The sequence below is a fragment of the Vitis vinifera genome, chromosome 17 (assembly GCF_030704535.1).
Source record: "Vitis vinifera cultivar Pinot Noir 40024 chromosome 17, ASM3070453v1".
Lineage (NCBI taxonomy): Eukaryota > Viridiplantae > Streptophyta > Magnoliopsida > Vitales > Vitaceae > Vitis > Vitis vinifera.
In genome coordinates this window covers 1,466,261-1,479,125 of record NC_081821.1, presented here as the reverse complement: position 1 = coordinate 1,479,125, position 12,865 = coordinate 1,466,261, and the positions used below count along the sequence as shown (strand labels likewise).

Sequence of the window (12,865 nt, the reverse complement as noted above, 5' to 3'; positions counted from 1 at the left end):
TATGGTAGAATATACATGAGGAGAAAAAGAAATATAATTTTTTTAAAAATTTATCATGAACTATAATAAAATTAATTAAAAAAAATTATACATTTTAAAATTTTTATTTCTTGCATAAGAAACAATAATTATGAAAGAAAAATGGTAGAAAATTTTTGTTTCATTTTAAACATAATTTTTTACTTTCCTTTTATTTCCTTTTTATTAGTTTTCCTCAATACTTTCTATGATTTTGATTGAGTTTTATAGTTTTATAAATGATATATTTTTAAGAATTTTTTTAATCTTTTATTTATTGTCTTAAGAGTTGTCCCATTTATTATTTAGCCGTTTACATAAACAAATAGAAAGAAGTTTTAAAAACTATTATGAGAAGGTTCAATCCAATCCGACTTCGACTCTAATTAACAAAGTTTAACTTGATCAATCAGAAGTTAACTTGAATTTAAAAAAACCGACTTGGGTTTATATTGATTACTTCAAGTCAAACGTTAAATTAAACAGGACCTAGATTCAATGTTTCTTAATTCGGATTGAGCTTAGAGACAAATCAAGAGTCCAAATTGAAGTAACCTATATATCCATAAGCTTTGACACAAGCCCTGTAAGTTTCAACATGGTTGCAGCAACTGAAAGTTGCATTCTCCATTAACATCAAACATTTAAAGATCATACAACTCAAGAAACCAGAGTGGTTGTTTCACAACTGTTCTGCATTGGGTTGGGTCATTTCTGCAAAGTCTCCAACTGGGTTCAATGGGATGAATGCTGATCAGTGGCCCCATCCCCATACCACCAACGGCAGAGATTCTTCAATAAGTGGGGTGACTGAGAAATGAGATCTTTCTGAGGCCAAGACTGTGATTCTACAAAATTGGCACAAACAGTGAAATATCAGAAGTTTTTATTTTCTTTTATGGGTAAAATAAGAGAATATATTAAAAGCTTTAGAAAAAGGTGCATCAATGCATTCATATCAGAAGAATAGCATAACCATAAATTCAAAACTTGGTACATAGAGCATAATGAAACATTATTACCTGATCAATGGAAAAAAAAGAACCAAACTTAGGCATTGCTTAATGTGATTTACCAACAATTGCTGGAAGGAAAGCATGCTTCACTGCATAGAAAGGGTTGTTTTCACACCCCACAGAAGCTAAACCTCTAGCCCTCAGTTTGGGAAGTGATTTTTAAAATAGTTTTCAAGAACAGTTTTTGAAAGTCGTTTTATGATATTTTGTACAACAAAAGTCTGTTTGGAAATCTCAAATGTTAATTGACTACAATTTTAAACATGTTTAAAAAAATAACTTTTATATGCAGTACTTTATATGTAATCATTCTCCATATTTATATAATTATTTTGTAAAACAATCATTTAAAAATAAGTGAAAACAATCGGAAACAACTAAAAATATTTTCTAAAAATACCCTATTTTCTATTTTTAAAAATAAAAACTGTTTTCTATTTTTTGATAGTTAAACATTTTTTTTTTTGAGAACAAAAAGCTGTTTTAAAAAACAATTGTCAAACAAGGCCTAATTTTCACCTTGTAGTTAGCTTTACAGACACCCTAGAGAAACAGTGAAGTACTGGGTCTAATTTTGGCCTCCAAAGCCTTCCCTTGGAGATCTCTTTTTCATATACTATCCATTGAATAACAAAGGCACTCTAACTCTATCCATTGAAGTAGTTCTCAACTCACAAGACTTTCCAAAAGCACTACAATTGTCAAATATGGATGACAAAGGCCATTTAGGCTCTATCCTTCAGAGTAGTTTTCAAATATGTGCTAATTTCCATTTGTCGAGCACTTCAGTATAGGTGGAGCTAGTAAGCTAATCATAGTAAACTATACATAGTGTATCAGTGCATGTGCATTGATTTGAAAAGCATGTAAGTCCATTCATGAATTGGCTAACAATTACTTACTACCTAATGGCATGCCCTTCCATAGTTACGCTCATGTCCATGCAAAGCAACAATTACCTTGTCCTCCTGCCAAAGCCTTGGCAAGCTTTTCCTTCTCATGGGGCCGAGGCTCTTCAAATGAGCACTTCAAGATGCCATACTCTTAATTAGTGAAGTGTCCAATGCACAATAAGCAGCAAAGATCAACCAAGGCAGTTTTTGCCTTGCTGCTGATGCTCAAACTACCTGCGCTCATCACATTCCTTCATCCACCCATGCTCAATGTCTGCCAGACAGTGAAAAATGTTACCATCTATCAAAGTTTCAGAAGAAAATTTAGTCATAAATTTAAGAAAAGATTTGTACCTAAAATGCTTAATAGAAGATATCAATGAAAATGGATAAAGCAGTGGGACCTGGTCATGTTTTCATCTTAGTTCAGCCAAAACCAAAACCAGCAGGCAGGTAAACTGTTAGCTTTTAAACATCTTAAACTTAGATGGATAACCAATAAGAGCTCAGAAGTATAAACACTATATAAGGATACGAATATGAGTTGGCACGTGTTGCTTGTGCAAAAACTGCCGTAAATGAAGACATAGCTTGGTACAAAACTAGGTGTGGGGATCAACAACCTTAACTCAAGGAAACAAAATGCAGGGTTTCACAGATTACATGTTATATCGGACTATATGAAATATGATTGAGCAATAGAAAGCTTTGCTGGAAGTAAGGATACATTACAATCTTTTTATGTAAAAAATTATCAACATGAAGGCATGAAGGCAAGGATTATTTGGTAGAAAAAGGAAATTCAAGCTAAATGCTTGCAAGGAGATGTTTAATCAAAAGACCTCTAAGAAGTACAAGATGATGAAAACAGAGAATGGCTAAAGAGCCCCAACCACCAATGTTAAGAACTCTAGTCTTTATTGAGGACTTGCAAGAATGATAACTACAACATATGGTTAAGTGGTATATTTTAAGGGGGAGAGGTGAAGAAAGGCAATATACAATGTCTCAGATGACAAAGTTCTTACATTCCTAAATAAGATATTTCACGATCACCAGTAGTCCCCACAAGAACAACTCCCATCTTTGAAATGGTGGAATCTGCTAGCATCCCTCACAACAATTTCACGTCTAGTGACCAGGGCTATCAACTTAATTGCACTATGGCAGTCACCACAAATCCGATGGCTCTGCACAATTTGCAATGGTGTCCAATCTGAAGTATTGATAAGCCCAAAAGCAATTGCCAACTTCTCACTGTGGTACAACAATACACGCTCTTCCTGTTCATCGACATCCGGAAGCAAGAATTTATCCTGGGGAACATAACCATGTTTTGAGATCTCCAGCATCAACTCGTCTAATTTCTGGTAGATCTCTTTTGATTGAGCATGACATTTATCTCCAGAAATGAAACCATATGGCTGCTTCTTAATCTCAATCCAACTACATGCAGGAAGCATTCTTAAACCCCTTCTTTTCAGGGTCTGAATGACAGCAGCAGCTTCCTCCAACCTGCCAGACCTGTTATATATATTCAAAAGCACAACATAATTACTCAGCTTTTCAGGCCCCATTCCATAAAGTTTCTCAGCAGCAAATTTTCCGAGCTCAAAATTCTTGTGCACCCTACAAGCTGTCAGCAAGGCAGCCCACATATTCACTGTAGGCTTAAAAGGAGCATCTTTTATCAATGCAAAGGCTTCATCCAAAAGCCCTTCTCGACCCAATAATTCAATCATACAAGCATAGTGCATTGCTCGGGGCTTAATCTTGTGATCCCTACTCATCGATTCAAAAATCTCCCAACCACGATCTGATAAACCTGAATAGCTACAAGCAGACAGAACAGCAAGAAAAGTGACATGGTTAGGCACCATTCCTTCATGAAGCATCCGTTCAAACATCTCAACAGCCTCAACTCCTCGACCATGATTACCATAACCCGCAATCAAGGCATTCCAAGATATGACATTCTTGTGAGGCATCATGTCAAAAACATGCTTCGCATCTTCAATCCTTCCCCATTTGCTATACAAGTCCACAAGCGCTGTGTTAGCTACAATATCTAAACCAAAACCATGACGAACTAGACCTGCATGAGCTTGCTTAGCATGTTCTAATGAAGCTAACCTAGCACATATTCTTATAATAATTGAAAAAGTGAAATTGTCTATTTTGACGCCAGAATCCCGCATTTCATAATACATACTCAATGCTTCCTCGCTATAACCATGAAGTGCATAACCCGCAATAATGGAATTCCATCCTACTGTGGTCTTCTCTGGCATCTGATCGAAAACACACTGAGCATCTTCAATGCTCCCACACTTACTGTACATGTCAATCAGTGCACAAGCCACAAAAACATCTCCACCTACACCTGTCTTCAAAGAACAAGAGTGTAATTGTCTTCCAGCAAAAATGAGCCCCAGTCCAGCAGATGCCCGAATCATTGTCACAAACATCCGGGACCCAGCATCAGAAAAATCCTGCCACATCATTAGAAACAACCGGAATGCCTCGAAATAATCTCCAGCATCCACAAGTCCCCCAATTATCGTATTCCAGGACAAAATGTTCTTTTCTGGCATTTCATCAAACAATCTACGTGCATCAATCATCATCCCACATTTCACATGCATTAACAAAACCCTGTTCCTCAAATACTCATCCGGATCAAGCCCACTATTAATCATATAATTGAACACCTTTTTCACCCCTCTAATTGATTTCAACCCAATACACGCACTCACTAATGCATCATATGTCTCGCTATCCATATCATAAGCACCATTCAACTCTAAAATTTCAAATAATTCAAGTGCCTCATGGTACCTCTTAAAGAAAACTAATTTCTCGATCTGACCACATAGCTCTGAACTGGGTTTCCTGAGTTGTGTTTCATTTACTTGAGCTTCTTTTCCCACATTCAGCTCAATAGTCGAAGGTTTCGGCTTGGGCCGTGGTTGCAGACCTTGTTCCAAGGAAGAACACCTGATCTGAGAAAATGGGGTCCTCCGTTTTCTTCTGTTGAATGGAAGCAAACGCTGAGAAAAGGACTTTTCTCTCAGAATCTCGTCAACTGAGAACAAATGCGGCAAGCCACAGTTACTCTGGATCTGATCCATTGACATGTTCTGATTACGAGACAGCGGGATATCCATGTTGGGTTGTCAAATAAAAAACAACAAAACACACACGCAAACAGCTGAATACTAAAACTCTGTTTTGTTCCCAGAAAAATGAAACCAAAATTCTTGAGAATTGTTGAGAGAATATAACTTTGTACAAACAACAGATTCAACCCTTGAAGGCAGGTGCTGAGTTTCGGGTCTGAAAAGAAAGGTTTGTTGCGAGTTTGGTGGTGGCTTTCGTCTTCTCTTTTTCTTCGTCATCAACACAACACCTCTGATTTGAACGTGGCGGCATCGAGAGATCCGCCCATAGACATTCATGGCTACAAAACGCTGCGTTTTGTTCCTAAATGAAACGGTGCCGTTTTAGTCAGAAGCCAGCTTGTCCACCTTCGGGGATATGAATAGGCGTGTAAATGGACCAAACCGGACCGGGTCGGGGTCATCTTAGCTTGGGTTCAAGCCAAGCCAAGCCCCAGCCCACCCTTGCTTGGCCCAAACAGTTTAACGGTATTTAGAACAGGAAACAATTTTATAACTTAAAAACAATTTTGATAAACTTTTTACTTAAAACAGTTTTTACTAAAGTTGCAGACAGGCCCTCCTTTGCCAAACAGACCCTTAAATCCGGTCCTAGGCCCAAAGCTTTTGTCACTCGGCTCTTGTGTCCTCTCTTGAATGCGAAATGGCGCCTCACGAAGTTCGTCGCCCGTTCAAACGTCCGGCTATCTCCGATCAACAGAAGCGCCGGGAGCTCTCGCTTCTCAGGCAAGCGCAGAACCGGCGAGACGCTCAACACCATGCTCGCTGCTTAGCATCCACCGTCGTCTCCCTCCAAGCCCCTAACCCTGAACCAATCTCCGAACCGGAAATCGCAGACGAACCTAGTGTCGAATCTGAGTCCCAATCTATACCTAGGGACATTGATGTGCGTCAGGCATCGAAGCTCAAAGGCTACGAAGCTCGTCGCTGGTTCGCAAGGCAGTTGATGCTACCGGAGTGGATGATCGATGTTCCAGACCGCTTGAGTCACGACTGGTTTTGATTCTCCACCTCTCTACTCTCCCATCATTCCTTTTTTTGTGAATTTTTTTTTTTTCAATTTAGATTTTCTTGTGAATTTTGTTCAATTTAGCTTTAATTTTCGTAGTAATTGTGGTTAATTGAACTCTTTGATTTGATTTTGTGAATTTTGTGTCGTATAAGATGTATTTGTGAGTAAAAAGAAGTTACATTAATGGCGAAAAGGAGTTCAAGTTTTGAATGAGGTTATGGTGGCGTTTAAGTCAAGCAACTGTCCAGTAACCCTGAAAAGAGGGAATTCTCAATATGGATTAGATTTTTTTTTTTGGGTTGATTTAAGGAGTAGACCAAGAATTTTGAAAAGCATTATTCGGAATGGGTATTAATAGAAGTTGATTTCAAGTAATTTGTCTTTCTAGGTATAAAGCATAATAGTAGTGAAACCAAAGTGTATTCAGGGAAAAGAGTTGCATATAGCATTGTATTTTCCATGAAGAAAATTACTATTCGTGAAGGGTGAGCTGAGAACTGAAGCCTAAACAAGGGAAAAATAGTATCTATTTTGCTTGTTCAGGTTCTGCAATCTTGTTGATAGGACTGAAATTTTGCAAATATTATTTGTTTCGACTAAATAATCAAATGGCAATAGCCCAAATCAATTCAGCAAAGGTTTTTCCATCTATTTGAAGTTGATCATGTGTGTAGTTTTGCGTGCTGTTCTCCTGTGGCTCATGTTTGAGTCTGTCCGATATTTGCCATCAATTGATGCCACAGATGCTACTTTCAACCTCTCACAAGTGTGTTTGATTCTACTATTTATTTTTTTGGAGGCTGCTTCTTGATAGGGCAACATTTTGTGCCATTCATCAGGAATTTCCTTATGTCTGTTGTGTAGAAACTTTGGATTTTTAGTTTACTCTGATATGTACATGCCAACTGTATGACACTCGAAATCCAGTTCTCCACTTCATCCATTATAATCTAATCCTCCATGTCATCCATCCTACCGGGTGCTTGTGGTGGGGACTTTCACAAGTCAGAGAACTGCTGTTATTTGTTTCTTTCACATTCCAAATGCAAGTTATACATCATCAGATTCTTGTCAATTTCATATTTCAGTAAATTATCAGATGGGCATTCAAATATTACCTTGGTTCATTTGGCTACTAGAAATAAGGTCTCATGCTTTCCAATCAAAATGAGGAAAACACAAAATCTCATGTTAAATATTCCTTAATTTTTTAATTGTATGACCAACATTAATGTTTCAATTTTTGGTGCCATGCCAAAGCTAAGATGATTGCATGTTGTTTTCTATCAAATCAAAAACCGTGTTTAATATCTTTTCTGTGACTTGTATCTGTTGTTTGCATGAATGTATCTTGTACCCTTGTAAGTTAAGATGAAATTAGCTGCTATTGTGTGGAGTACAGAAATCTATAGCTAACATTTATATATATTCAGAGTGAAGCATGCTTTAATTTCATGATCTTGGAGAGAAATAATGATATGTGATTGTTTCCTTGTAAATGGAGGAAAGGATTTTCACTTGGCTTGTGCTTTTCTAGGTATGTATTAGCACGGCCCACTGGAAAACGATGTTTTGTTGTTTCTTCTGATGGAACAACAGTTAGTAGGCTACGCAATGGCTCTGTCTTGCACCATTTCCCTTCTGCTCTGCCCAACGGGGCAAGGACAAGAGATATCTCTGGTTCTGCTCAATCATATTGTATTCTGGATTGCATATTTCATGAGGTAATTTTTTTAATTATTATGCAAAGTCCTGTTTTATGGTTTTAACATTTCTTGATTTTTGAGGTTGTTTTGGTATGAAGTTGGATCAAACTTATTACGTGATTGACATGGTGTGCTGGCGGGGATACTCTTTATATGACTGCACTGCTGAGTTCAGATTTTTTTGGGTGAACTCCAAGCTTGCTGAGACTGGGGCCTGTGACCCTCCTTCACCTTACCATAGATACAGATTTAGTGTGGTCCCCATTTACAACTGTGACCAGAATGGTCTGTACACTGCTTACACAGGGGCAGCACCTTATGTCAAGGATGGACTATTGTTTTATAACAGGTAAGACTCTTTAATCCAGGCTATTGAATTGTCGGTGTTAATAAGCACTAGGATTTCTTAGATATCATTATATTGATAATGTCTTTATAAGTACTCCTATGTTGATGTTCTCATATGCAAAACTGCCCAAATTTTTAGTACTTGGGCATTTCCAATGCATCAAGTGGGCACTCTGGGCTTCAGTCTGATATCCATATTCTTGATTTTTACTTTGGAATATCCCATATTAAATCTTTTATTACTCCTGATTACAATAGTTGACATTTGACATTTTTAGAAGTAGCATCCTTTGTACTTTGTTGAATCTGTGCTCCTTATTCTCACCCATTTCAACTTTTAGCAGTGTTGGCCTTTTAAGTTTCCCTACCTAACGGACATATTAGTCATTTTTATGTACCACACATGAAACCAACTTATTTCTATTTCACCATGTATTGGTAAGTTTTTTTCCTGATGATTATATGGTTTCTTCCTTAGGCATGCGCATTATCAAACTGGAAACACACCACTGACATTGGTTTGGAAGGATGAGAACTGTAGTCAGTATGTTATCGATACAGATAGTAAAGGACAGGTTCCAAGTCAACAACAGGTATTGTGGCATTGCATAACTTGCTTGCCTATCTCAAGAAAAGAATTTTTATTGCCTTGTAAGCCCCTTCAATTAGAAGCTTAAACATGAAGTCTTTTGCCATGTACATTTTACTGATTGGGTGTAAAACATGGAATCCCTGATAAAAATATGAATGGGGGGTGTGTCTTTGCTCCTAGGCCAGCTCAAGAAAATAAGTTTATATACATATAGATAGATAGATAAGTTGGAGGCAGTTTCAAAATCAATACTTTTTAACATCCACAATCTCAGTGATCTAGCTACAGATTTGAAGTTAGTTCAAGCCATTTAGAAAATGTTTCATATTCTTTTGACAGGCAAACAAAAATATATTAGGTCTAGAAAGTGTTCCTTATTAGATCCTTGGACACACAAAAACATTATATATTCTGTGAATTCAACTTTAATCTAGTTGAAATAGTCTGCTCCATGTTGGGATGACTTATGGAGAGGAGAGTACTGCCGGGATGACTTATGGCTTGATGGGAATTTAATAAAATTTAGACAATACCTTAATATCCAAGTCTTAATCCCAACTATTTGGGTTAGCTATAAGAATCCTTCTTTTATATTCAGCTCTAATATTGCGATATCAACTGCTATACTTAGTGATCGCGTTTTTAATCAATTCCTTAATCCACACTTTTTTGTCCTTCCTCTTGTCCTTCAACGCCTTAAAACTTACACCGAATGACATGCTAGGCCTTAATCAGTAAATTCCGTACCTTTCTCAACATTGTTCCACTGCTTCTAATTGAAGCTTTATTTCATTCATAGTTAATGGATCCTTATATTGGTATTTGTTCTTTTATAGTAGTGAAGCCTGTTTTCTTGTGTTGTCTAATCATGCTTATTTATGGATGATGCTATCTCCTTTTGATATTAACTCTACTGAAGTTGGTACCTCCAATAAAAGTTTTTACTCAAGAGACTTTGTGTTCTTGTCCATTGATTGGTTGAGTCGAACCGATATCCTCTAGTGTTGGGATGGATTCTTAAAGGTGAGTCTTTGGAGGAGCTTAAATTTAGTTATAAATGAGAAAGAATGTCTAGAAGCTATTTGCTCGAATGTCTTCTTACTGGACTAAATTGGAAAAGACAAGAGAATAAATCTCATTTTTATGTAGTTAAAAGTCTGCATGTGCACAGATGTGTGTATGGTAATTAGCTATTTATTGTGTTTGGCTGGTGATTTTTTCTATTTCTTTTTCCTTTTTTTTTTTGGGTATGATCAGGTGGTTTTGGAGCTACAAGATGATGGAAACCTGACAACATCAGATGATCCTCCTGTTGTATTTGGGTCCTTAGATGGGGACTTCATACAAAAGGTTTGGTTAATGCAGATTTATAAATAAAATGCCTACAGCTGATCAGGTGTTTAATTTGGCCTTCAATCCTTTAACCTAATTAGAATGATTATCTGTACCTAAGTGTTTGTGGCACAGTAATTCATTTTTCTAATAGTTCTACATATTGGTACAGTAGGAGTCCAAGGGACTGTTTTACATTGGCAACTGGCTGGTTGCCTAGCAGCCACATGTAATTGCCTTTTATGTGCTGTTTTCCTTATTATTTTTAAAATCCTTTTTTTTTTTTTTAATATTTATAACTTACGTTCTTCAATTTTCCAGTCTGGGCTCTGTTCAGGAAACCTTCTACGATTTGCTGTTAGTGATGGTGGATTGAGTTTTGTGGATGGAAAGCTTGAAAGGGCTGATCTACACTACCTGGGCAAGGTGAATCGAGCACGTGCTTTCGCAGATAGTTATTCCAAGGTTGGTGGAATTTTAGATTCTACTTTGGAAGGTTGGTTCAATTGCCACGTGGTCCCAATTAGTGATAAATCCATAGCAATAAATATGAAATGCCTCAAAAAATGGTTGCAAAAATTCGAGTTGACAGTCAGTTTTCTAACCTTCCCTGAAATGGTGGTTGGTCATAATCCTTCCTATGAAGTAGATCATGATTCTAGCTCTGCTAGATTTCTGAGAAGGTATTATTATCTGCCTGATCTGCTTTGCCTGTGCACATGTGATCTGATAAAAAGATCAAAAAGAAAAAGAGGAAATTGCCTTGAAAATCAGCAATGGCAAATATTCCTCTAAATATGTGGCATTTCAATGGCATCTACACATTAAAATTTTAATGACAACAGAACGAAAAACCATTGACATTTTGAAATTGTAATGATGAAATAACCAGAAATGGCTTCATGTACCTTGTTATGGTCACGTTGAATTGGTAGTTGGCTTATATGTTCCTTTCTCTCCATCAAAATAAAATCTCTTTTGGAGTATCTAAGCCACATTATGTTTGTGTGTCATATTTGAATGCTTATAACCGGTGCTCTCTGGTTTTTTCTAGTCTTTTTGTACTGCCAAGAACCGAGTTAATGTATCTCTGCAATTGTTACCTTCTTAGTTCATACCTATTATTTTTGTATAGTGTTGTGCAAAAAACTTTCTGGATTATGAAACCCTGTTGTTACTTAATACTTTCAGGTCATGTTCCAGCATTCAGTTAGGCATTCTCCTCTGAGCATTGATGATCTGTTAGCATCCATTACCTCGACAAATGATCAAGAAAAGGAAGCCTGTGATGTGGAGATGGCCGGTTGACCATGACTCTTGGTGATTGCGACGGAGGTATTCTTTTCCAATTCCTATAACAAAGAAAACAATATCAGACTTTCTTTTGGTAACAAAAAAAATAGATTATTAATAGAAAAGTTACTGATCAATCAATGTAAACGGTTATAAGCAAGCACCTTAATGCCTCTATTATGCTTAAAAACCGATCTCTCACCCTAGCTTGAAATCTAGGACCTGTTTGGAAACTATTCTTAAATATAGCAAGAAAACAAATTTGGCAACCTTTTGACAGAAAGCAACTTTCTGAGAATTTTTTCTGAGAACTGTTTCTTTTTTAAAACAAAATTTAGCTCTTTGAAAACTATTGCATTCTACCTAAGTGCATACTACCCTCATGAAAAACAAGCCAAGAAAACTGTTTTTCATATTAAATCTCAAATAGAGTTTATTTTTTAAAAAACAATTGAAAACTGTGTTTCGAGAATCATTCTTAAAAATTGTTCTTAAAAACTGTTATTAAAAACCATTTTTTGAGAACTGTTTTAAAATATGTTCCCATATAGGCCCTGGGGCATGCTTGGAAATTGTTTTTGAAAACGGTTTTTTATTCTTTAGAATAGTAAATAATTTTTTAACTTAAAAAGCGTGTTTGGTAAATTTTGAACAGTTTTTTTTGCAAATTTGTTTTAAATGCAAATTGTTTTTAGGAACAAATTTAAAATGTTTCCGAGTGTTTTTTTTTTTTTTTGCAGAGTAGTATTCTAATAATTGATTGAAAATTTGAGAATATTTTAGGAAATTTTGTATTGTACATGAATGTTTAGCACCTCAGAAAATAAACCAAGAAAACTATTTTTCATATTGAAGTTATTAATTATTATTTTTTTCCTTAAAAAAAATTCGGGTTGCCAAACAGGCCCCACATTTCAAACATTAAATATGGTTACCTCTGAAATAGCAAGATCATCAACTCTTCCATTTGTTTCTCTACAAACATAATCACATCAAACCACATGACACCTTTTTACAGATTTCATGGGTGTGTATACCTACATTATAATGGTACCAGCAGCAAACCCCAGTAGCCTCCTCTATATCAAAGGTGTTTGATACTCTCTAGGCTGCCTGCATAGCTGTGATGCTGCTGGAAATGGCATTGGAGATGGGAGTTGGGAGACTGCAGCCTGTCCTCAGGCAAGGTAAATCGACTAATGGCCATCACTGTTCATTAATTTGGTTGAGCAGTTTCTTCATTAGTATTTGAACGTGGCTTGGCAAGTAATCATTCTATTAGGCCTTGGATTATGAATGTATGCCCATGTTGGGCTATTTATATCTCGGTTTTGTGGAAGATTTATACAACCCCTGATACTATATATAGTTTTGTAACAATTTTCTAAAAACCCCATATTTTTATATGGTGGATTTATCTTGTAAATGCATGGAACAATTTTCTTATTTTCTCCCCAACCAAATGAATTTCAGTGT

The 12,865-nt window shown here is 36.4% G+C and overlaps 2 protein-coding genes across 5 annotated transcripts; one reads left to right on the top strand and one right to left on the bottom strand.

The window, feature by feature from the left end:
* Positions 1 to 539: 539 nt before the first annotated feature.
* Positions 540 to 5,424, bottom strand: LOC100257575 (pentatricopeptide repeat-containing protein At5g50390, chloroplastic). The gene is made up of 3 exons (XM_002279977.5): positions 2,956 to 5,424; positions 1,994 to 2,201; positions 540 to 866 (listed from the first exon to the last, which is right to left on the bottom strand). Exon 1 carries the CDS (start codon positions 5,092 to 5,094, stop codon positions 2,980 to 2,982), a length of 2,115 nt encoding a protein of 704 aa, XP_002280013.1. The 5' UTR covers positions 5,095 to 5,424; the 3' UTR covers positions 540 to 866; positions 1,994 to 2,201; positions 2,956 to 2,979.
* A 236-nt stretch (positions 5,425 to 5,660) lies between these two features.
* On the top strand, positions 5,661 to 12,712 carry LOC100249176 (uncharacterized). Of its 4 annotated transcripts, XM_002283706.5 has the most exons (8): positions 5,668 to 6,102; positions 7,656 to 7,842; positions 7,923 to 8,173; positions 8,651 to 8,765; positions 10,022 to 10,114; positions 10,418 to 10,561; positions 11,288 to 11,431; positions 12,408 to 12,712. In XM_002283706.5, exons 1-7 carry the CDS (start codon positions 5,750 to 5,752, stop codon positions 11,402 to 11,404), a joined length of 1,260 nt encoding a protein of 419 aa, XP_002283742.1. In that variant the 5' UTR covers positions 5,668 to 5,749; the 3' UTR covers positions 11,405 to 11,431; positions 12,408 to 12,712. The 4 variants fall into 4 exon arrangements, 3 of the variants coding, with proteins under 3 accessions (XP_059590043.1, XP_059590044.1, XP_002283742.1); XR_002032345.2 differs by lacking the exons at positions 11,288 to 11,431; positions 12,408 to 12,712 and adding an exon at positions 10,269 to 10,325 and having other exon boundaries at positions 5,665 to 6,102; positions 10,418 to 10,533; XM_059734061.1 differs by lacking the exon at positions 12,408 to 12,712 and having other exon boundaries at positions 5,667 to 6,102; positions 11,288 to 11,672.
* The last annotated feature ends 153 nt before the right edge of the window (positions 12,713 to 12,865 follow it).